Source organism: Neophocaena asiaeorientalis, unplaced genomic scaffold (genome assembly GCF_003031525.2).
Source record: "Neophocaena asiaeorientalis asiaeorientalis breed wild unplaced genomic scaffold, Neophocaena_asiaeorientalis_V1.1 scaffold196, whole genome shotgun sequence".
Lineage (NCBI taxonomy): Eukaryota > Metazoa > Chordata > Mammalia > Artiodactyla > Phocoenidae > Neophocaena > Neophocaena asiaeorientalis.
In genome coordinates, this window is record NW_020173929.1 from 3,556,213 (window position 1) to 3,579,659 (window position 23,447).

The window sequence follows — 23,447 nt, forward strand, 5'->3', positions numbered from 1 at the left end:
ACCACTGCGCCTCCAGGGAAGCCCCGGGCTGGCTCATTCTGACCCTTTATCGTCTCAGCTCAGACATCTCCCCCAATTACTAGCCCATCGTCCTGCTCCAGCTCTCAGAGTGCACTTACCTTAATTTTCAAGTACCTTGTGCGTTTACCTGACATTTGTTCTGGTCTATCTCCCCGCAGTCCCTGAAAGTAAGTCAGCTCCACTGAGCAGGGACCCCGACTGGTTCATTCTCTGTGGCATCCTGTGCACCCAAATATCGGCCAAAGGAGCAAACCCAGTTCAGTGAATTCCCCGGAAGAAAGGACCCCATGTGGTCACTCTCACTGGGCCTGATGAATGTGGTCAGGCCACACCTGACAGCCCGTTGCCACCTTGGAAACCTCACCTTGGTTCAGAGTCAGCCCGAAGCAGTGAACAGGAGGCCTCCCTGCTCTCAGAGACACAGGTCCTGCCACCTTGGGGGAGGAGCCTCTGCACTGGAGACAGCACGCCTTTCTCTTTATGTCTCTGTGTCTAACTCTGGTCCTGAAGCTCCCTCCACCCAAGAGAGGTGATTTGAAACCACTCCCAGCTGTACCCCAAGGGCACGGAAGGCATCACCCAGCACCCTTTCTCTCTGGTAATTCCATGTCACCGTCAAAGAGTTCCCTTTCTTCCAACCCTCTTCAAGGCCCTCCTAAGCCTGCCGACTGCACCTAGTTTAAGCTTCCTTTCCTCTGGGCTGCCTGGAGTCTGGCTTAAGGAAGCTGCACCCTCCCTCACCCTGCAGTCAAATATTCCACATGATTATTTCTCTGAGTGTCCTAACCCAAAGGACCATGTCCTTGGGCTTCTAGCTGGAGGACTGAGGGCTCACTCCTCCGATGAATTTTGTCAGTGGAGGGGTGGGTCCAGGGCAGGGCTGAGGGAGGGAATGGCGTGGTCCTCTATTCTAGTGTCCCCCAGTGCCCCTTGCCCTGGGGGACACTAGAGATTGCCCATCGACCAGACAGGTCAGGGAGCATAAGCGTGGCTGACACCACAGAAATTCACCCCAGCCCAGAGCAACAGCTCTGGGTGCTGCCTGCTTCTCAGTTCTGCCTCACTGACTCAGACGAAAGGGACTCCTTCTTGCATGGAGCGTGGTCGTGATGGGGCACAGAAGGGAGGCCCAAACCTGTCACTCCCCGTCCTTCCGATGCTACCCCTACCCCCAGACTCCTACCAGCTCAGCCTCCAGCTGCTACAGCTCCAGAGCGCTCTTTCCAAAACGTTAAGAATAGACTTGGCACCCGGTTGCGTCTATCACCCCAAAGCAAGCAAACTCATCTTTCTAAGCAGGCTGGCTGAGGGGCAGGCACATTGCACAGAGAGGGTACCGGTAAGCACCCCTTCCCTAGCCTGTTTCTAGTCACTCCCCACCCAACTTCCCCTGCGTGGAATGTTTCCTTTAATATAGCTCCTTGCTACAAGTGCCTCTGAAGTGGTATTGGAAATCAGAGACCATATTCCAGATTTATCCAGAGTCAACTGGGCTCAGCAGTGATGGGGCAATGGCACTTTGGGGGCAGCTGGGAACGCAGACTTTTCTTCTCTGCGACCTGTTTCCTCAATGTATTCTTCTGTGATTCCCTGGAAATGGTTGAAGGAGGTTCCTTGATTCTAGTTTACTTCCAACCAGAGTTAATGTGAACTGAGGTGTATTCGAACCTAAACTTAGGTCTAGACAACAGGCTGGTGAGGGGGGCCTGGGCAGCTAACTCAGTGGTTCCACTTGAGAGAGGCTGGGATCTGGGACCCGGGATATCTGGGACTCTTTGCTGCAGTGCTTGCACCTGGACAGACAGCAGGCTACAAAGAAACTATAAGGGACTAAAAATGACTGCGTGCATGCACAGTTGGGGCAAATTACGAACAACCAGATACAAAAAGACCCAAAACCCGACTGCCACTTCTGAGGTGTCTGGAGCAAAAGCAAAAGCTGCACACGGCACCGCCAAGGGGGTGGGCACGCCACCCAAGCCACCCCTCCCGCCTGAGCCCTGGACCCATCCTCACCCTCACCCCATTTAAGGGACCAGCTTGCCGGCCCTGCCCCCCACCCCCAGGGAGGGAGCGAGGGAAGCTGTTACTTGTTTTCGCTGTATGGCAGCACAAGTCCAAAAGAGCCTGGCCTGAACTTCTCGTCTGGCCTCTTATCAATTTCTATTGATGAAAGAGTCCAAGAACCCTGGTCGGTAACACACCCAGCAGAATCAACTGGTTTTAAAAGTCATGTGTTAAAAACTAGATATGCCTGTGTGCAGCTGGTAGGAACATATATATCGATACAAATTTTGTAAGGCTATTTTTGCAACATCCAGCAAATTCAAAATATCAACTCTTTGACAGGACAGTTTTGCTTCTAGAATTTATCCTTTAGAAATACTACACAACAATGAAAAATGAAAGAGAGAGATGACGCTGAAACACTGTTAAACGAAAAAGCAAAGTGTAACACAGTATGTACGAGGCAGCACCACCCGAGCTGAATTTTTAAAAATTTTATGCACACGTACACACGCGTATGTGACAAAGAAAATATATAGGAGGAAACATGAGTAGCTCTGGGGAAGCGACGTGGGGACCTGAATTTTTACTCTATGTGCATCTATAAACTTTCCAAAATCCTCATGTATTACTACCAGAATTTGACAAATACCCAGTCCCCGGGCCCACCCTGGAGATTCTGATTCTGTAGAGCACGTGCATTTTTAAATGGACCACATGTGGTTTTGCTATACTGCTAAGATCAAGAACCACTGAGTACTGAGTACTCTAGAGAGTTGTGGGCAAGGGTGATCAAAATGTCCCCTTGGACGACACAGAGACAAGAACCAAAGGGAAGAAAAAGAGATCAAAGAATAAAAGGAGAAGAGGGATCCCAGAGCTAAATGTTATTAAGTGTACTGCAAAAGAAAGGGAAGGTTAAAAAAACAAAGACAACGCGACTCCAATCCTAAACTCCTGCCCCAGATGACCCCATACAACCCCTAGGCAGAGTATAAATATGAAAAAAATTACCCCCCAGAGCTGATTTGTTGAAACAGTCTCTAAGTTACCACCTTTGTAACTTAGGAGTTTGGAGAACAATGGATATCAGAACTCTAGGTTACCTGCTGAAAACAGGCTTGGACAAGGTTTTCAGGGAAGAGATTTCGAATAAGGTCCAGAAAGGCATCCAGGCTGGACACTTCATCGTTCTTCTGCCCAGGCCCCAGCTGCTTCTTGAGTTTGGGGTTCCCCGGGTGGATAGCCAAGACCAGGATGACCCCCAGCACCGCAGCGATGATGGTTGTGGACATGTAATATACCATAGCTCTCGTGCCTAAGCGGCCACTGGCTTTAGCATCCAGGCCTGACAACCCTGGATGGAAAAGAAATCCAGAATTATTAGTTCTATTATTTTCCTGTTACTAGCCCCTCTCTGCATACCTATAACCAACCCTCGGCTTCGTATTACTCAAACGTATTAATGGTTAATTAAAGCTTCTTCACCTGAATATTTGGTCAATTCCACAGTTTACAATTCAATTTTCCAAGGATATTTTTGAGATTCTAGAGAACTGGGGAGAGTTGGACAACATCTGGTTCAGGGTTTATAAACTGGTTGGTGACTACTTTTTGTCAGTCTGCAAGAGTGAGTTAAAATTGAATACTCTCTTCAATTTTTAATTCTGAAATTATGTCCTTCCCAATTATTTGATATTAAGATATCCTTTCTTTATGAAGTGGTGGTCCTGGTACATGCTAGGTTTTTTTGTTGGTTTTAATGTCCTCGCTTAGGAAAATAAAAGATTGGTAGCCCTGTGTATTCAAAACGTCTTTTGAATACATTACTGGTCATGAAATCAAAAGTCTGGAAAAGTGATTCTAGCACAGCCTTCTCCTTCCCCTGAGGTGAAACTTGATGGATACCACATTTTCTGATCTCAAGTAGGGATGTGAGAACAGGTGCACAAAACACCCAGCATGGGTGGGAGCTTCATCTATATTTCAGGAGCTTCTGTGATGGTTAGCGGAAATTCCAAGCAAGTCACAAAAACTCCAGCCTTCGTTGGGTTTTTTTTCCAGTAGTTTCTTCAGTTTTTCTACTTCCTGGTTTCAGTTCCTGCTTTTACTAGACTGAGAGATGCAACCCTTTCTGGGGATCAGTCTTTTTTGCCGTGGGGGAGGAAGTTATTACTGATGTTAATAATTCTCTGAATGAAGCTGACCCATATGTGACACGTTTCGCCTTACAACCTGAAGTCTAATTCTGGCCAACGGAAGTGAGGTTTCCTTACAAGGTTGGCCAGTGTACAATCTGTTAAACAGGCATGGAGAACAAATTTTCTCTGGTTTAAAAAGGAGCATTTAAAGTAAAATATAGCTTCACTCAATCCGGGGCTGAATGATAAGATCCTCCCGACACTGAGTCCTAGCTCTTTCCCTCACTGGATTCACTGATCAACCAGCTATGAGACTGTAGCATCTGAATCTCTTGGAGTTACCAGAGCTTCACTACCTTCATAAGGTGGATGGTCCAGAGGTACAGCTTTCTCAAGGTCACCCAGCCTGTTGGCACCCAGATATAAACCAAAGTCCAGTTCTTCATCCCTAACTCAGAGCTTAGCCTCTAAACTTCATCAATTTATACCTTGTTTGAATAATATTATTTGGTAAGGAGGAAACTACCAATATAAGCCCAGGGAGGGGAAAAAAATTCTTTCAAATAAAACAACTCTTTCAGCCAAAAGACAAGTGAACATGACCCATACATTAAGGGTACCTTTCTTCTGAAAAACTCGAAGGGCTTCATATCTAGTATTTCATTTATTTTTAATACCTACTTCCCTCTACACCCAATTAAGTAGTAAAGAGAAATTTTCTTTTTCTATTTGTTACCTTTATTTGTCAGTTTCTGAAGAAATACAATTTGGGAAATGAGAAAAGTATACATTAAAAATTAAAATCACTAGATATGATCACTTTTAACATGCGGCTATTTCCTTTTTATCTTTTGTTGCTAGACAGACAGATGGACCAACCAATAGATGGCAAACTCTTTTTTTAGGGTTGCTTATCCCAATTTTAGAGACAGGAAAAACCAAGGCTCTGAAGTGAAATGACACAGATGATCACGTTCACCGATTCAACCAAATTGAGAATCTATGGTCAATCCAAAAGCTGGAGTGGGAGTATGACCCGCTTTGGCCCAGTGCCAGAGAGGTGGTCTTACCTGTGATTAAGCTGGAGATGATTAGAGGCAGAATGAGCATTTTTAGCATCCTCATGAGTATATCCCCTGGGAAGGCTATTAGCATAACCACATCAGGGTGGATAGGAGATGCCAAGCGAAGAAGCCCTCCACATACTGCCCCCAGGATGACACCTATCAGAAAGGGGGAAAAGTACGAATTTAGCTTTTGCCCTCATCAAATGAATAGCTCTAGAGATGTAGTTCAATGACATTGACCTTCCTCATACTTCTCCATCATCAGATGATGACTAACACATAACAAAAATACCATTAGAAAAGTGAATTTTGATGACTCGTGAGAAAATACTTTGTATCTCCAACTATTCTAGAAGGCAGCACTGGAAGAATCAAGAAGAGCCTTCTCAAGGCTTTGTGGGAAATATAACCTGGCAACTTGACTCTGACTTCTTTGAGGATATCATCCACTTGCAGAGTCACAGATTGTCAGCAGAAATAATCCACAGTGCCAGATACTGCTTCTCTTCGCAGCCTAGGCTGGCCACACTCCATGGTGTTTAATGTTTTTCTTCCCTTTTGAACTGAACACCAGATAAAAGGAACATTTAAGTGACCAAGCTGGGGTGTTTTCTTTATTCTTCTATTTTCTTTGACTTCCGATAATTTCCCCATGGCTTATCCTCAAGAAGTTTTGTCTTTGACTTCTGTGTCCTTGTACATAATCTTGAGACTTGCTGATCTTAGGGGAGGTCAAGGTGGGTGTCTAAAAATATATAATTTGGGAGGAAACAATTTGGGCAGAGATGCTAGCAGGAGCCTTTCACTTTGCATACACAGGGATTCCACAAGAAAACCTTGGATCTCTCCAAACTGGTGGCCAACATAAACTACCTTCTGGAGTAAGGCGGGGAGGGAGGTCCTAGGTATGCGGCTATGGTGTTAACTCCAGATATGCAAAGGGAGTAACATGGCCAAAAGCCTTATCTTTTTTTCTTCCACAGGTGAAAAACACACTTCTTCAAAACCTATGATGAATGAAATTTGCTTCTGTGGAGGGTAACCCTTGGAAAACCCTACCACACCTGCGGTCTTCTTCTATTAAGTGAACTGAGCTGGGGGGCAAGTTCCCAGTCCTGACTCTAGTCCACCGACATCCAAGATGACTGACTCGAAGGAGAAGCCATGGACGATGTGTGTGTGTGTGTGTGTGTGTGTAGATGGCTCTTCATTGCTTCATTGTATAGCCTCATAAGAGTTGAAGAACAAGGAGGGGGCATTGAGAAAGGAAAAGATGTGGTTGTCACTATAAGAAACCGCAATTTCCCCCATTTTCGATCAATCCTGGTTGAAAACCCAAGGCCAAGTCTGTATCAACAGTCACACGAAAGGACAACCAGAGCTTGGGTGAGGCCAGAGGCAGGGGAGTAAGGCTTTTGAGGTGGAGCTGGAGTGGATCAAGGCTTTGGGACAAGCCTCTTCCACACGGGCCTCGTTAGCCAATGTGCTAACTGAATCTAAGTTAATGAGGTGCTTGAAGAAGGTCAGACCTTGGGAGCCCTGTCAGTGGCGTTTAGGGCAACTGTTGCATTTTTCTGGACACAGGTGCTTCTCTAAATGTGGTATACTGACCATCTGCTTTGGAATCACCTAGAAGGTTTGCTAAGATGCAGATTCCTAGGTCTCACTCCGAGTGGCCCAGAGTCTCTGTGAGTAGGGCCTGGGAACCTGCATGCTGACATACCCATGGGAAATGTACACGCATCCTGAAATCTGAGAACCACAAGAATCCCAAGGGGGCAAACATGGCTAGGGCAGGTGGCAGGGAAGATGGCATCACTGAGGCAGCCGTGCCTGGGTAAAGGCAGAGTTAGGCAGAGCGTGTGGCTTGCTTTCCAGGGGGAGGGCTGGCTTCCAGAAGCAGCTTCCACACTTAGCCAGGAGAGACCAGGGGAAGAGGGGAGGGTGGGGCAGGCCTGTCACCTACCGAACACGGTCAGCGTGAGCAGGAGATTCTTCCCCAGCTTGTCACACAAGCGCAGCCCCAGATGCCGGGGCTTCAGCTCCTCCGAGCTGAGGTGGCTGTCGTGCACCCGTACTTCCACCTGCTTGGGCATGTTGTTGGCACTAAAACAGAAGGGGAGGCAGTGCTTAGAGTCCGCTGGGCATCTCCGCAGTTTGAGGGTCTCAGGTTGTAGGAGGCGAAACAGCCTTCCCCAGGCACAGCTGGGAATCTGGAACCATGGGCAGGAAAGTAAAAACCAGGGCAATTCAGGGCACCCTGAATTCCAGTTTGCCTATAAGCAGGTTACTAGGACACACTGAACGCCAACACGCCAAGTGCTTTTATCCTTATTATCTTGGATCATCACAGAAAAAGGCATCACATAGGCAGTGGGAGGTTTTTCCAAGAGTTGCCCACCATGGTAACTCTCTGAGGCAAGTATCTCTGCCCTGTTTTACAGAAAGTAACTTGCCCAGGGTCACAGGCTAAAAGGAATGGATAGTCAAACTCCATATATGCCTGGCTTCAAAACCTGAGCTCTTTCATTCTTGTATCAACAGCAGGAAGATGGCTTTTGAATAATCTAAGGTCAGCAGCGTCACAGCCTAAGTCACTGCTAAATTAAATGCCTCTGAGCTCAAGCCTTCCCCATTCTGGACACAGAAAAGTCATAAATGCTAGCAGTCCAAGTTTTACCTCTCTTTTGGAAAAGATGGTTTATCTAGTAAAAAAAAATTCATTCCATTGTGGTTTTTTAAAAGGTCACTTGCATTATCAGGACTCCTCTAAGCTGCCAAGAGTCATGCTACCCCGTGTCAAAGAAGTATGGCTTTAAGAAGCATGCGATCACCTTCACCCGTAGAGGCACCCCAGCCCTCTTCCAGAAAAACCCCATGTGAACCCAAGCTGTGCTAAGACTCTGCCAATGGAGCCCTTGCCAGGATAATGAGTATACTGCCTTTTTTTCCAGCTATGTCACTTCCCAGGCCAATAAAATTTCAAATTTAAGCTTGGGGACCAACATAGGGAGGCCAAGTTTTCACTCTGACGTCTTAGGACGCCTTTGTTAGCTGCCATTTACAACCACCATCATGTGACAAACAAACAAAACAAGTTCTTTAACACCTAGAAAGACAAGTCACAGTCTCTGAATAAATGACAATACCTTCCCAGATAGGCAGGTGTCAGCTTCACCCAGATATTCTCACCACAGACTGGGAAGATCTTCCTTTGGAACCAACAGAACTCTTCAGGTTAGTGGTCTGGAATCACTGGTTATAATGGAAATGGTGTGGGTTTTGGAAGCAGAGAGCCTGGGTTCAAATCATGACTCTATCACTTGCTAGCTGTGTGGTTGATAGAAAGAAGGGCTCGAGGCCTACCTTGTGGAAGTTAAACATGATAATGTATGTTGGGGGCCTGGCATGGCAGCCAACACAAGCAGTTCCTTTCTCCGGGGAACATTCACGACAAGCGTGACATTTAAGTTCGGGGACCCATCCAATTGCACCATCGTTCTTTCAAGACACCAAGCTTAGCTTCCAGAATCTCAGAGTCAAGACCAGGGGCCCAACACAAGGCTTACTTTTTCATAACAGGCTGCCTAATATACTTGCTTCCAGAATAAAACGATACAAATGAACTTATTTACAACACAGAAACAGATTCACAGATTTAGAAAGCAAATTTATGATTACCAAAGGGGAAAGGTGGGGGGGAGGGATAAATTAGGAGTTTGGGATTAACATATACACACTACTGCATATAAAATAGATAATCAACAAAGACCTACTACTGTATAGCACAGGGAATTCGTCTCAATAGTCCGTAATGACCTATATGGGAAAAGAATCTGAAAAAGAATGGATATATGTATATGTATAACTGAATCCCTTTGCTGTGCACCTGAAACTAACACAACATTGTAAATCAACTCTACTCCAATAAAAAATAAAAATTATAAATAAATAACTAACAGAATATTTTAAAATTAGGAATAATGTGACATGGTCTGGTAGAACGCCCAGATGATAACATTAGTCAAAATATAAGCTTCTTGGGCTTCCCTTAATGGCCTAATATTCTACTCATCTAGTTAGTCTGGGGGCAATCTCTATCTGGCATACGTGTGTGTTAATGATCGCTCAGACAGTCTAAAGAAGAAATTAGGGCATGAAGCTCACAGCAAGCAGACGGGGGCTTTCTGACCGGTGAGCAGTAAGTACCACTTCCTCCCGTCACCAAGTGAAACAGACGGAAAAGTTCTTTTTACAGCACAGCAGGGAAAATGATCATAACTATCTTTTTAACACGGATAGACCATATTTCTATGCTTGCATTAGGATCCTTTTATATTTTTTAAACACTTCTCCAGCCAGTAATCTGAAGCTGTAAACCAGGAAGCTGCCAACGGAGAATGGGGGCCGTACGCGTTCAGAAGTGGTGAATGCGTTCGTTAGCCAGCCCTTGGCAAAAACTCTAGGAGCCCCTTGAGAGCGGAATCCCCTGCCTTCTGCTTCATTCGAAGCCCTCCTGCCACCGAAGTTAGAATCAGGCACATGGTTGGTATTTCAGTGAGACTCACACGTATTTAAACCAGACATCCTGGCAGGATCCATATGATGCGATGAAAGTGTCAAGCACCAAGGCAGCCGTGTCCAAGTGAAAACACACAAATATTAGGTTAACGTACACACTCGATCCAGCAGTGTGGTCGGATGCCTACTGGTTATGCTTCTTCGTTGCACAAAATCGCTGTATGTTTAATGATTTGTCTTTTAAGCCACGACAAAATGTCCCTGAAGCCCTGAATCAAAACAGCCGCGTCAAAGTGGCAGCATCAAAATGTCATGAACCCACAAGTACTGAGAGAATGCCTGTCACTTGCCCTCTTGAAGTTACACATGTGCTCCAGGCTCAGAGGAGCTCCTAACCTCTGCACATAGAAAATCATTATTAAAGTACATCAGAGCCTTGGCTGGCCTCTGGGGATGCAGGGAGTCCCTGGAGAACTCTTTGTAAAGATCCTAGACCAGTCTAACTGATCCCTGCATCCCCCAGAACACAAGGAGAGCTTGAAATGGAGACTATTATAGAACATAACATTAAATAATATTGTATAGCAATAATACAGAGCTGCTTCTAAGCCTTATATATCTTCAGAAGAACAGATATAGTTTTGTTTTTGCTTTATTTTATATTCACCATTTCCAATGCTCTTTATTTCTTCCTATAATTTTGGGGTTTTTTCTTCCAGTTTTATTGAGATATAATTGACACACAGCACTGTATAAGTTTAAGGTAAGCAGCAAGATAATTTTTTTAACATCTTTATTGGAGTATAATTGCTTTACAGTGGTGTGTTAGTTTCTGCTGTACGACAAAGTGAATCAGCTATACATGTACATATATCCCCATATCTCCTCCCTTCTGTGTCTCCCTCCCACCCTCCCTATCCCACCCCTCTAGGTGGTCTTTAGTGGGAAGCAGCCACATAGCACAGGGAGATCAGCATAATAATTTGATTTACATACAACATGAAGTGATTATCACGGTAAGTTTAGAAAACATCCATCATCTAATATATGTACAAAATTAAAGAAATAGAAAACAATTTTTTCCTTGTGATGAGAACTCTTGGGATTGACTCTCTTAACAACTTTCATTACATCCCTAGAACAGATATAGTTTTCCAAATGAGATTACACACATCCACAGCTATGTGAATGCTGGTTACTGAATGCACATAGTAACAGCGGCAATAACAAGGATAACTGGTGATTACTGAGGACTCCGTGTGTCCAACACTATAGTCAGTGATGAGTAAGGTGTAATCCTCGTGCTTAAGGAGCTCTTAAGGCGAAACACAAAGCACGTTGCGTGGTACTTGTCTGCTTTACATATGGGTCATGATAAGGCCCTGTACAGGATGTTATGGGACACGGTAAGAATGGTGCCTAACCTAGCTTTGGGGAAGAAGGCTGTTCAAGAAAGGCCCCCAGGAGGGGCTGATACCAGAGCTGGATCTTAAAGGATGGATTTAATTTAAATGTCTACATCCTCTACCAATATTTGAACCCTAAGAGCACCTTTAACACCTGGTCCCAAGCACTTGATAAATGTTTGCTCAAAGAAATTAAGAATTGGAGAGCAACTATAGAGGGCACTGTGCTTTCTCCTGGGAACCAGGCCCTTCTACAGTAGACTGGCAGCATACCACCTAGCACCCCTCCTACCATTCTGCATCTGTTCCACAAATTCCCACTGGCCATATATTACAGGCCCCATGATATTCTAGGTGATAAAATATCACAATAGACAAAGCCCTTGCTCTCACGGGCTGTACATTTTAGTGGGATAACAAATAAACGAATAAATATATATCAAGTGGAGATAATGTGCTAGGAAGTGGGTGACAGGTGGGAAGAAAGCAGAGTTATTTTGCATCCGGTGGTCAGAGAAGGAGGGCTTCGTGATAAGGGGACATTTGAACAGAAACCTGGAGGAATAAGGGGTCTCCTAAATTACCTATGCAGTTTGTCCAGAGCTTAGCAAATAAATGGCATACACACAATTTGGAAATCTGTTGGTCCAAACCAGAGACCGAAGCTCCCACCAGATGCCAATCTTGGTGCCCACACGTTGGTTTTTAGCACAGGCACTGATTCAAATAAGAGTCAAGGCAGTAATGCTGCATCCCATTACCATCATGAATATGGTGGAGGTTCAGTGACTGTCCCAGTTCCAAGCAAAAGAAATGGATATCAGAGAAAGGTGAGTTGGACACAGGAGGAGGCCTGAGGTCATGACAGCTTACAGATTTACTTCTTTGGCAATGAACAGAAAGGGCAAGGCCTGATCTGGGTGGTCCACTGTATAAAGGCAACAAGTTATTTCGAATGTGCGCACTTATTCCCTCATGAACGTTCCCTCCCTACAACTTGTGGCCATGCAGACGGAACCAAGAAATAAGGATTTTGAAAGCCCAGGCATGGCTTGGCTATACCAAATCCATCAAGCCTGATGCTCTCCCCACACTGTTCACCACCTCTATTTCTACCCGGGTGCCTTCCGGATGGAAGATTTAGCGATGTAATTCTTTACTACAGTGTAAGCCAGTTAGGCCACACCTCTCCCCATTGCCCAGCAAAGTAAGGCCATGCGATGGGAGAGCAGTTTGTATGATTTAAACTTGAACAATGAGCCTATAATTGCCTTCAGCCTTAGCTTCTCCACTAAACTGTTTAAACAGCTGTTAATTTTGCAGTCACTGCCCCGTCTTTCTCACACAAATCCATGTGAGTCCTGTTTCAAAGGCAAGCTCAGCTTATCATGTAAAACATCCTCTGTGACTCCAGAGGGAACGTGTAATGGGGCTGGTGCTAAATTTTAAACAGTTCTCAGGACCTGCTTTTCATTTGCATTTGCTTTCCCTTGCTCTGCCAAGAGCCTCTAATAATAGGCTCGTTAGGGCTTCCCTGGTGGCGCAGTGGTTGAGAGTCCACCTGCCACTGCAGGGGACACGGGTTTGTGCCCCGGTCCGGGAAGATCCCACATGCCGTGGAGCGGCTGGGCCCGTGAGCCATGGCCACTGAGCCTGCACGTCTGGAGCCTGTGCTCTGCAACGGGAGAGGCCCCAACAGGGAGAGGCCCGCATACCGCAAAAATAAAATAAAATAAAATAAAAATAACAGGCTCATTAGATGTGGTACTGGATTCGGATTTCCTGCCGGCACACTTCTGTGTCAACTTATCTGGCACCAAATTATTTTTCCTCCTTCGCTGGTTCAATGAGGTGACAACAGAATGTTCCCCAAGGAACCTAAAAGCAACCGGTGTGTTTTTGCCTGGAGGATGTGAGGTCTGCAATGGGCATCACCCATCTGACCCTCTGCTACCCAGGTCTAAAGACCTCAGAGGCACAGAAGAGACAATGTCCAGAAATGGCCCTAATGGGGGGACACTAGGTCAGACCCTCAAGAGCAAAAATAGTGTTTGTTGATGGGGCTTTCCCCCAAGGTGGTCAAGGTACTTGAAAAAGAATGCCGGAAATACCAGTGCTGTCAGCTCCAAGCACCACAGAACGGTGATTACAGTTGCGACTGTCCCATATCTGGGAATTCCCTGGTTCCCTAAAGAATGTCACACCCACAGGAAAAGGGACTGGAACTCTAAAACAGCTGGGAATTTCCAACAACCAGTCTCTTCACCCGTGCTAGATCCTGTAAGACCTGGTTTAACCATGTTAAGGGTGCTCACTGACCAAGAAGTCAGAATCTCTCTGACAGATACTGTGTCCTCATCGATCCTGAGAATGAATGAAACCTAGAAGTTCACACCCTCCAAAATCTCCTCAGTCCCTTCTGTTCACTGTGTCCATTTCCTAGATCACATAAATGCTTTCTGGAAAGGTCCTGCCAGTGAACACCAGGCTTCACAAATGATACATCTTAAGCTTCTTCTTGAATATCGGAAGGTCTGGCTAAAGAGCACAGTTTACAATTATTCCAAATTATGACGGGAGTGGACCTAGTAGATAACATGAGATGGGAAGTCAGGAGGTCTGGGTTCTAACTCCAGGGCTGCTGCTAACTGGCTGTGTCAGAAATAATATAAGATTAATGTAAAGTTACTTGACATAACAGACAGAAGAGTAAAGCACTACGAAATGATAAAAACACACTCTTAACATGAAATACCAATGGGTTTAGGTATCAGTTTGGGCAGATTTTTATATTTGAGGTCCCAGGCTCTTAATCTGTAAAATAAGAGGGCTGGATTAGAAATTCTTTAACGTTCTAAAATTCTGTGATTCTCTAATTCTCCTGGGGTGGGAGGTGGTAATCAATAGCCTTCAGTTCCAGAGATGCAGCCTCCTTTCTGTTCTATCCAGCACTGAATGAGCTTAGAGATCATGGGTGACTTAGAGATAAGAGACAAACCAATAATAACAGTGACAACCATTTCTTTATGCTTTTATCTCCGTTTTTACCTTTCCTATCTCTGCTACATAAACACGTTTTTCTAGTGCTACTAAAGCTGAGTTTGGGGTCAAATTCAGTATACAATTCAGACACAGGCGTCATCTTAATCCCCCATCCACGCTTGACCAATTCTCAGTCTAGACTTCTAAGGTGGGCAGGTCAATGCCGTGGGAATATAGTCAAACAGGTGAACTGGCATTGGGACCAGCCAATAGCCAAATCCACCACTGAATCACTGAGAGTCCACCTATCTCATTCATAGTCAACTCCCGTGGAACTGGACAGGATGCACTCACAGGAACATTCAAGATGAAAAATTGAGGGAAAGGAATCCTTTCTCCATATCACTTCCCAGGCCAAGGGGCTCAAACTGGCTAATGACATGAATTGCAAATAGAGAGTCAGGTGGGACTTTGGATGTTCTCACACAAGAAGTAGTAGGAGAGAAGGAAGAAGTAATGGGAGACAAAACCATGAGGGAGTAAGTAAAATCGCACTCACTCTGCCAAGAGCCATAAGTCAAAACACTGGCTCTGATTAGCAGTTGAGAGAAGGCACCTCAGTGGAATGAGATTACATAATAACGTGGTCATCGGATTCTTGGTTAAAATCTACCTTTTGCAGCTGTGGCTGGGACAAGGCATTCATTTAATCTCTTGGACAATAACATTCAACTCACTGGGTCATTATAGAGCCTTCAATAACATAGTACTTATGAAAGCACCAACAGCATCTAACATATAATTGATATTCAATTTTAGTTTGCTTTCTTTGTCTTAAATGCCCAAAATGGTACAAAATGACCATTCAGATAGCTTAGCTACTGTTGAGCTTTAATAAGTCACTTTAGCAACAAATGGTATTTGTGCTTTTTACAAAAAGAAAGTCCCAGAAGGGGGTCCAAGTGGGTGTGAGCCTGGGAAGTTCCCACTGCTGTAGGCTTCCACACTGTGGAATGGCCTAGACTACCTCTCAAAGGGCATCAGGAATACAGTCTCAAGTATAAAACCTTTGGACTTTTGTGAAGTCCTCCCCAGGGTGGAGACTTAAGTCGGCCTTGACCCAGTGGAATTGCCCATTTCCAGAAAGGCTCACCACCCAAAACAGAAATAAGACACCAAGGCACAGTAAACCTCCAGGCCCAAGAGACAGACTGGGATGGGGGTGTTTGATCTTCCAAAATTGGGAACCCTATCGAAAAGTAAAGATTGAGCCATGGCCTAGAAGCACACTGGCCAGCCCAGTCCCCAGAGGCATGTCGATTCTGAAGTAAATGCCACCCCCTCTGGTTCACGGAACAACATGAAAATACATTTGAAAACTTCACATAACTTCAATCAACTGGAGGAGATTCATGGGGCATGCATCTGGGTTTGAGCCACACGGAACTTGGTCCCAATCAGTTTGCCTTGAGGCAAACCGTCTCTTCCGGCTAAGATGTCCTCCCCACCCTACCCTCCAACCCAGCCTTCATAGACTAATTTCTATTTCTTCTTCAAAACTCAATTCAAGTGTGACTTCCCTCAGGAAGCCTTTGTTGACTCCCAAATTTGCTTTTTGGACGCTCCTTCTGCAGCTTACCCGAGCTTACCTGTGCTTACCTCTCTCAAGGTATTTATCACAATTTACTTGTCTGTTTCCCCACTAGAATATAAACTCTTTTTTTTTTTTAGAATAATAGTTCTATTATTTGATTAGTGAATTTCTTTCTTGTTTTTCCTTTTTTTTAAAGAAGATGTTGGGGGTAGGAGTTTATTAATTAATTAATTTATTTTTGCTGTGTTGGGTCTTCGTTTCTGCACGAGGGCTTTCTCTAGTTGCGGCGAGCGGGGGCTACTCTTCATCGCGGCGTGTGGGCCTCTCACTATCGCGGTCTCTCTTGTTGAGGAGCACAGGCTCCAGATGCGCAGGCTCAGTAGTTGTGGCTCACAGGCCTAGTTGCTCCGCGACATGTGGAATCCTTCCAGACCAGGGCTCGAACCCATGTCCCCTGCATTATCAGGCAGATTCTCAACCATTGCGCCACCAAGGAAGTCCTAGAATATAAACTCTTTGAAGGCAAGATCTTGACTTACTTGACTCTGTCTTCCCCACACTCAGCATGGTTTCTGGCATATAGTAGATGCTCAATTATTGTATGTTTAAAAACATAAATGAATGAATGAATGAAGGGGTGACTAGATAAAAAACATGTTCTAGTCACAGGTTCTGTGTGACACAGTTCTAGAGGGTAGTATTCTCAAAGACTAGGAAATCTGAGAAGAAGAGAGAAGAGAGCAAAAGCACAAACACCTGCATTAGAAAAACCAGTGGGTGGCAGGAAGGGGTGGGTCAGCACCACCCAGGGCTGGCCCTTCCCTGCTGCTGGTTTTGATCCAGCTGCCCTGCCCAAACGTGGTGGCTCCACGGATTCCAGCATTCTTGGGGGAGGGTGGAGCCATGAACCAATCTGGGCCCAGCTAACGTGGCCTTCAGGGGAAACTGATGAGGACACAGGAAGACGCCTTAGGACTCAATTGCTAAGATCAACATCCCTAAATTTGGATTCTCCAAAATGTGATCTTTCAACCAAAGAGCCTGGGCATTTATTCCCTTCCCAATGGGATTCTGATTTTGAGGTGCTCCCTTGATTAACAGAGCTCTGGATTTGGCCCTGAGGCCTGAGAATTTCTTTCTCTAGCCCCAGAAGCTTCCCAGACTGAGCCTTCCCAATCAGTCCCCCAGACAGGGGAGTGGCTGGAATGTTGACTAAGTGGCTTAATTAGCTGCAGGGCCTTCAGGCACCAGCAGAAACTGGGTGAGGCGTCCAGTAGCTGAGACTTTCTGGGCGTTTTGGTCACACCCTACAATTGCTTTTCTTCAGCGCAGTCCTCTCTCTCTTCGTGAGCAGAGCAGTCTGTGGGCCTTTTCTCACCTTTTAGACCAAGCAGACAAGCACGAAACACAGTGTTAGTTCCAAGCAAGAAGGCAAGTCACCACCGTGACCATGCCAATGGTCAGTTCTCCCAGGGCCGGCGTTCAAAAGGCCACACCGTGGGGTGATGCTTCAGGGCTTCTTTAAGGTTTCTCTATTGCTCTTCAAAGTCACCCGCTTCTGGCTCCCAGAGGCCTTGAAATTCCTTCTCGAGAGAGACCTGTTCCTTTGTATCCCCGCAGGAGGCCAGATTAAAGCCAGAAATCCAGGGAAAAGCATTCACTGACACCCCAGTGAGAAGGAGCTTCTCAGATCTATCTTGAAGAACAAGACTTGCTGGGGAAAACTTCTCGACACAGGTCCTGACCAGAACCACACTCAGAAGCCAAAAAAAAACAGGGTAGAGGGCTCCCCTGGTGGCGCAGTGGTTGAGAGTCCGCCTGCCGATGCAGGGGACACGGGTTCGTGCCCCGGTCCGGGAGGATCCCACATGCCGCGAAGCGGCTGCGCCCATGAGCCATGGCCGCTAAGCCTGCGCGTCCAGAGCCTGTGCTCTGCAACGGGAGAGGCCACAACGGTGAGAGGCCCGCGTACCGCAAAAAAAAATAGAAAATAAAAAATAAAATAAATAAATAAAATAAAAGAAGAACACAAAGGGACGAGCCTTCAGGGAATCTTCTTTTGGAAGATAAACTGTGTGTGAGAGTACTTTGCAGTTATGGGCATGGAAAAGCAGAGGCAGACAAAGACCAGGAATTTCTTTTTTTGGCCTGTGAGACCACTCTCTTGTAACCTGGGCTACCCAGAAGCCCCACTGCTTTTGTCTCACCTGAAGGAGACCTTTACATGTTCCCCAAATATAAGGTGTTTTCTGGGTCAAATTAGTACCTGTTCTTTTGTTGGCAAATCCACTGCCATTGGAATCAGCCATTTGGGGTCCAAGCTAGAAATATAATATATATTTACTTCTAACACCATAACTTACTTAGTTTGCTTGTTTATTTTTAAAGTCTTTATTCAAGTCTAAGGTGCACACAAAAAAGCACATAGATCTTAAGTAACTAGCTTGATTAATTTTCAGAAATTGAACACACATGTGAACATAGCCTCCAAATTAAAAAAGAAAGGAAAAAGAAAATTGCTAGCCTCAAGAAACCCTGTTGTGGCCACAGAGTTTTGAACTCAGTGACTTCCGAACTGCCTGGGGCAGTAGCAAAGTTCACATCCAGTGTCCTGACCTCGCCTCTTTTTTTTTTTGCAGTACGCGGGCCTCTCACTGTTGTGGCCTCTCCCGTTGCCGAGCACAGGCATTTCTGACTTAATTCACTCTGTGTGTTCATCTTTTAAATTATAAATAATAACCAACATTTCATCTGTTGACCTTTAAACACATAAGTTAATAATAACTTAAAATATGCATAGTTCACAAAATATTTTCACACCCATTGACTTATTTCCTCATGACACCCCTGAGAGGAAAAGAATTAGTCCCTCTTAGAAATGGAGATTCTGAAACTAACACACCATTGTAAAGCAATTATACTCCAATAAAGATGTTAAAAAAAGAGAGAGAGAAATGGAGATTCTGAAGCTCGCCCAAGTTCAGAAGCAGCAGAACTGGAATTTGAACCAGGTGGTCAAGCAGCCAGAATTAAACCTCTGCTGCGCTCTGCCTTTGAGTCCAGGGTCCTTTGGCTACATCCTCTCTAGGGATGTTTGCAGAGTGATGGACACAACAAAACTTCCGTCTCTGCCCAGGCACTAGCAACTTATGGGACATGTGATCCTAGCTCCTGGAGAAGGACAACAGAGGAGTGCGCCCCTAGGGGAAGGAAAAGGCATTGTGAGCTCTGGAAAGCCATCACCTTGTTGCCCATCTTGGACAATCCATGCTCCTGGACACCCACGCCCCGCTGCGGCCTCAGGTGTACCAGAGTGGACTGGCATCCACTGAAGTGGCTCCTCCCCTCAGGCAACCACAGCGTGCAGGAAGCACAGGCTGGTGTGAGATGTCTCCAGGGGTCACTCCAGCTCCCCCACTTCTTCACCAGGAAGGACTCTTCACTTCAGAGGCACTCACATGTCTGGTAACTTGTAATAATAAGGATAAAAATAATGATGATGACAATAATGATAGCAAGTAACGTTCATGCAAAGCTTACTTTGTACCAGGCAGTTAGACATGCTCTTTCTAAACGTTTTATGTGTATGAACTCATTTAATACCCACGAGAATCTCAGGAGGTAAATATATTATTAGCAACCTTTACTGAAAGGGAAACTGAGGCACAGGTTGGTTAAAAGATTTGCCCAAAGTCACAGTTAGTGGGTAGCAGAGTCTGGATTTGAACCCAGGCAGTCTTGAACTTGGAAGAACAGGTCAGCCCACTCTGTCTCCAGAACTAGAAAAATTGCTCTTTATATTAGATAACTTTGTGCTAACCACAAACATCGACACTGATCCTTTGATCAAGAGAACGATTTTGGTTTGGGGGAGAAAAGTCCAGAGAGGAGGCTAATGCCTAGTCCAAACCAAAGCCTGATGCAAGAACTACATGGAATTCTAGAATTTCAGAACCAGGGAAGCTTTCGGTCTTCCCTCAATCTCAACCTCAGACAAATTATCTGGTTTGTCCTGATTATCTGGTCTGGAGCCCCAAATCTGTCTCTGGATTACTTTTGATCTCCAAAATACAAAAAGCTACACACGGATGCTTAGAGCAGCTCTATTCATAATTGCCAAAACTTGGGAGCAACCATGATGCCCTTCATTATGTGAATGGATAAATAAACTGTGGTATATTCAGAAAATACAATATTATTCAGTGCTAATAGAAAAGAAATGAACTATCAAGCCATGAAAGACACAGAGGAAACTTAAATGCATATAACTCAGTGAAAGAAGCCAGTTTGAAAAGGCTACTTGCTGTATGATTCCAACTATATGACATTCTGGAAAAGGCAAACTAGGCAAGCAGTAAAAAGATCAGTGTTTGCCAGGGGTAGGGATGAAAACATAGAGCATAGAGGAGCTTTGGGGGCAGTAAAACCGGTATCTATATGATACTATAATGGCAGATACATGTCATTGTACATTTCTCTAAACCCACAGAATGTACAACACCAAGAGTGACCCCTAATATAAACTATGGACTTTGGATGACAATGACGTGTCAGTGTAGGTCTGTCAATTGTAACAAACGTACCACTGTGGTGGTGGGGTATTGTTAGTGAGGGAAGATGTCCACATGTGGGAAAAGGGGGTCAATGGGAACTCTCTGTACCAGCTGCTCTATTTTGCTGTGAATCTAAAACTGTAAAGTTTCTAAAAACTTTAACTGTTAAGCTTTCTATAAGTTTTCTTTAAAAATTAAGTCTATTTAAAAACCGGGGCTTCCCTGGTGGTGCAGTGGCTGAGAATCTGCCTGCCAATGCAGGGGACACGGGTTCGGCCCTGCTCTGGGAAGATCCCACGTGCCACGGAGCAACTAGGCCCGTGAGCCACAACTACTGAGCTTGCGTGTCTGGAGCCTGTGCTCCGCAACAAGAGAGGCCGCGATAGTGAGAGGCCTGTGCACCGCGATGAAGAGTGGCCCCCGCTTGCCGCAACTAGAGAAAGCCCTCGCACAGAAACGAAGACCGAACACAGCCAAAAATAAATATAAAGATAAATAAATTAATTTTTAAAAACCCCGCAGATCTCTAAGCCCCATCCCTCAATATCCCAATTCAGCACATCAGGTGGGTCTTAGACCTCCCGACTTTTTAGAAAGCACCCAGCTGACTTTGGTGTCGTCAGTCCATGCGGAGTCAGAGGACCAGAAGGGAGAGCTCTCATGCACAGACCAACAGGAAGAGACATACTCTGCATCCCCAGCAGGGAGAGACCCTACTTTACTACCCTGAGCAGGAGGAAGAGAAATTTCCGCTTGCCTGGCAACAGTTCAGCCAGTGAGAGACTGTCACAACTCAGCCAATGAAAAGCCCCTAGACTTTGAACCCCCAGTTTCCTCCAATGGACTTTTTTGTTTATAACAGCCCCTCCCAACTTCCCCTTCTCCTCCATAAAAGAGTCGCCTCTCCTTTGCTTTACCAGACTTGCCCATGTTTCACCATAGTTGCACGTTCCAAATTGCAATTCTTCACTGCTCCCGGGTAAGCCTCTTTTGCTGGTAAAAGTAACTGGCTGTTTTATTGCTTTAGCTTAACAATAAAACCCAAGGAAGCATCTCAGGGCCTCCCAGATGACTTGTGTTTCTTCTTACTTTGGTTCCTTCTAATACGCCGCTAGATATGTGGCTATCGATCTGTCAACTGTTCAGTCCCTGCTAATTCCACCAGATTGACTGCCCAATCTCCTCTTAACTCGTTTTATATGTTTATTTCACAAGTGATAAACGGAGTCATTCAATCACCACAGAAGGGTAATCCTCCCACCAGGAAAATTCCTTCTTAAGAGAAGAACGTGCATTTCTCAAACTGGTAGCTTGTTGAGACAGATTGGTTCACGGTGCCCTATGTAAACATGGCACAGCCCACAAGTGGACTACATCCTTCTTCATGATCCATTTCCCCCTTTTTAAGAGCCAGTCGCAGTTCATGGCGTTCTGGAACTGTATTACTTCTTACATTAGAACCTGAAATCTTAATTGACTCTGATGTCGCTTCTTTGAGTAATCCTATCTTGAGCCCCCAACCTACTTTTCATTACTGTAGTATCCTGCAGTTCACATTTCATCACATTCAGATTGTCTCCTTGATGTCTGAACGTCTTCCCCATTAGACTTTAAACTCTGCAAGGGAAGGGTCTGTATCTACCCCTGGACCCAATACTCATTAGGTGCTCATTAAGACTTTGTTAAGGTACAGGTACAAGGGGGACCCAAGTCTGTAGGATCTAGGAGGTAACTTTGGTAAGTGGCAGAAGCCTTCCTAACTCAGGCACTGAACAAGAGGCTCCTCCTGTGGATACAGATTTGGAAAGGAGCCTAAACAAAACACAAGGAAAGGATGTACAAAACTCCCTAGCCTTGAAGTTGACCAGAAGCTCAAACTAATGTCTGATGACCTTGCCAAAAGCAACCAGGGCTTCTAATTAACATAGGTAATCATACCTTGAATTTTTATGCATTCCTGAAGTCATTCCAGCAGCAACTCTCCCTGACACCCCTGGAAGTGGTCTGGTATGTTGGCCACTGGACCACCAACACCACTTCACTCCACAGTAACTGAGGTGAAAGCCCTTCATCCCAGGTGCTTGGGAAGAAAGGCTCAATCTTGTTCAACTTGTAAAATCTTTCATTTATTTGAGTGTGGTTTCTTTCTGTGTCAAAGCCTTATCTGGTTGGCTCTTAAATCATGACATCAAAACAAGGATCATGTCTTGTCACTCCTTGTATCCACCATATAATGGCATGTACAATGCCAGACACCCAAGGTGTTCAGTGAAAACCAGTCGATCAAATTAAGTGCTAGGATAAAATATGGTTATAGTGAGGCAGGAGATAGATGGGCTTCAGGCTAGGCATTTACAACTGGCCTCCTGTTCACATTTCTTGGGGCAGGAAAGAGATGGGCTCTAGGCCTGACACTTACAATAGCCTCCTGTTTACATTTCCTGAGGCAGGAGGCAAGTGGGCTCCAGGCTAGATATTTATGACCAGCCTCCTGTCTGCACTTCGAGATGGAAATAACAACAAGAACAGAGTAAATCGCTGGGCTTTGCCTCCTGTGGACACTTTAATATAACAGTTATGGCAGGGACAGGGAGGGGCTAGGCCCTGTCTGAGTAAAAGATCAAGAGGTCACATATTTCCCATCCTTGGGGCAAGGGAGACACTGCACATGCGCAGAAAGGTTCCTTGGGGGTCAAAAAGGAGGGGGCGCCACCCCATAATAGGTGATGCCAAGGCCCCCATAGGCCTCTGGGCTGGAATCCATCTTGGAAAAGAGTTGTGCGCACATGCTGAGGAGGGCCCTAGGGCGGGTCAGGTGTGGAAAAAGAAACCAGGTAATTGGCCAAAGGTAAACAAAGACCTGGAAGAACTGCCCGATATAACTGACTTAACCGCCTCTTTACTGCACTCCTCCTTATTAGGGCGGATGCCCACACCCTTTCTCTCCTGGTATGTATCTCTCTGCTTGCCTTCTGCCTTAACTAAACAAACTGTTTCCCTGTGTGATCTTCCACTTGACTTTCTCTTCTGGTGTGTATCTCTCTGCTTGCCTTCTGCCTTAACTAAACAAACTGTTTCCCTGTGTGATCTTCCACTTGTGCTGTGTCTCTAACAATAAACTTTGTACCTGTTTTTACAGTTTTGGCCTCCTTGAG

The 23,447-nt window shown here is 45.3% G+C and overlaps 1 protein-coding gene across 1 annotated transcript in view; it reads right to left on the reverse strand.

Annotated features, from left to right (window-relative positions):
• The window catches only part of SLC1A2 (solute carrier family 1 member 2), a 141,742-nt gene that overhangs the window by 40,696 nt on the left and 77,599 nt on the right, over nucleotides 1-23,447 (reverse strand). Inside the window, exons 2-4 of the mRNA XM_024752588.1 lie at nucleotides 7,203-7,342; nucleotides 5,240-5,392; nucleotides 3,135-3,385 (exon numbers count right to left, since the gene is read on the reverse strand). Coding sequence (XP_024608356.1) covers nucleotides 3,135-3,385; nucleotides 5,240-5,392; nucleotides 7,203-7,342 — 544 coding nt within the window. The remainder of the gene's footprint in view (nucleotides 1-3,134; nucleotides 3,386-5,239; nucleotides 5,393-7,202; nucleotides 7,343-23,447) is intronic.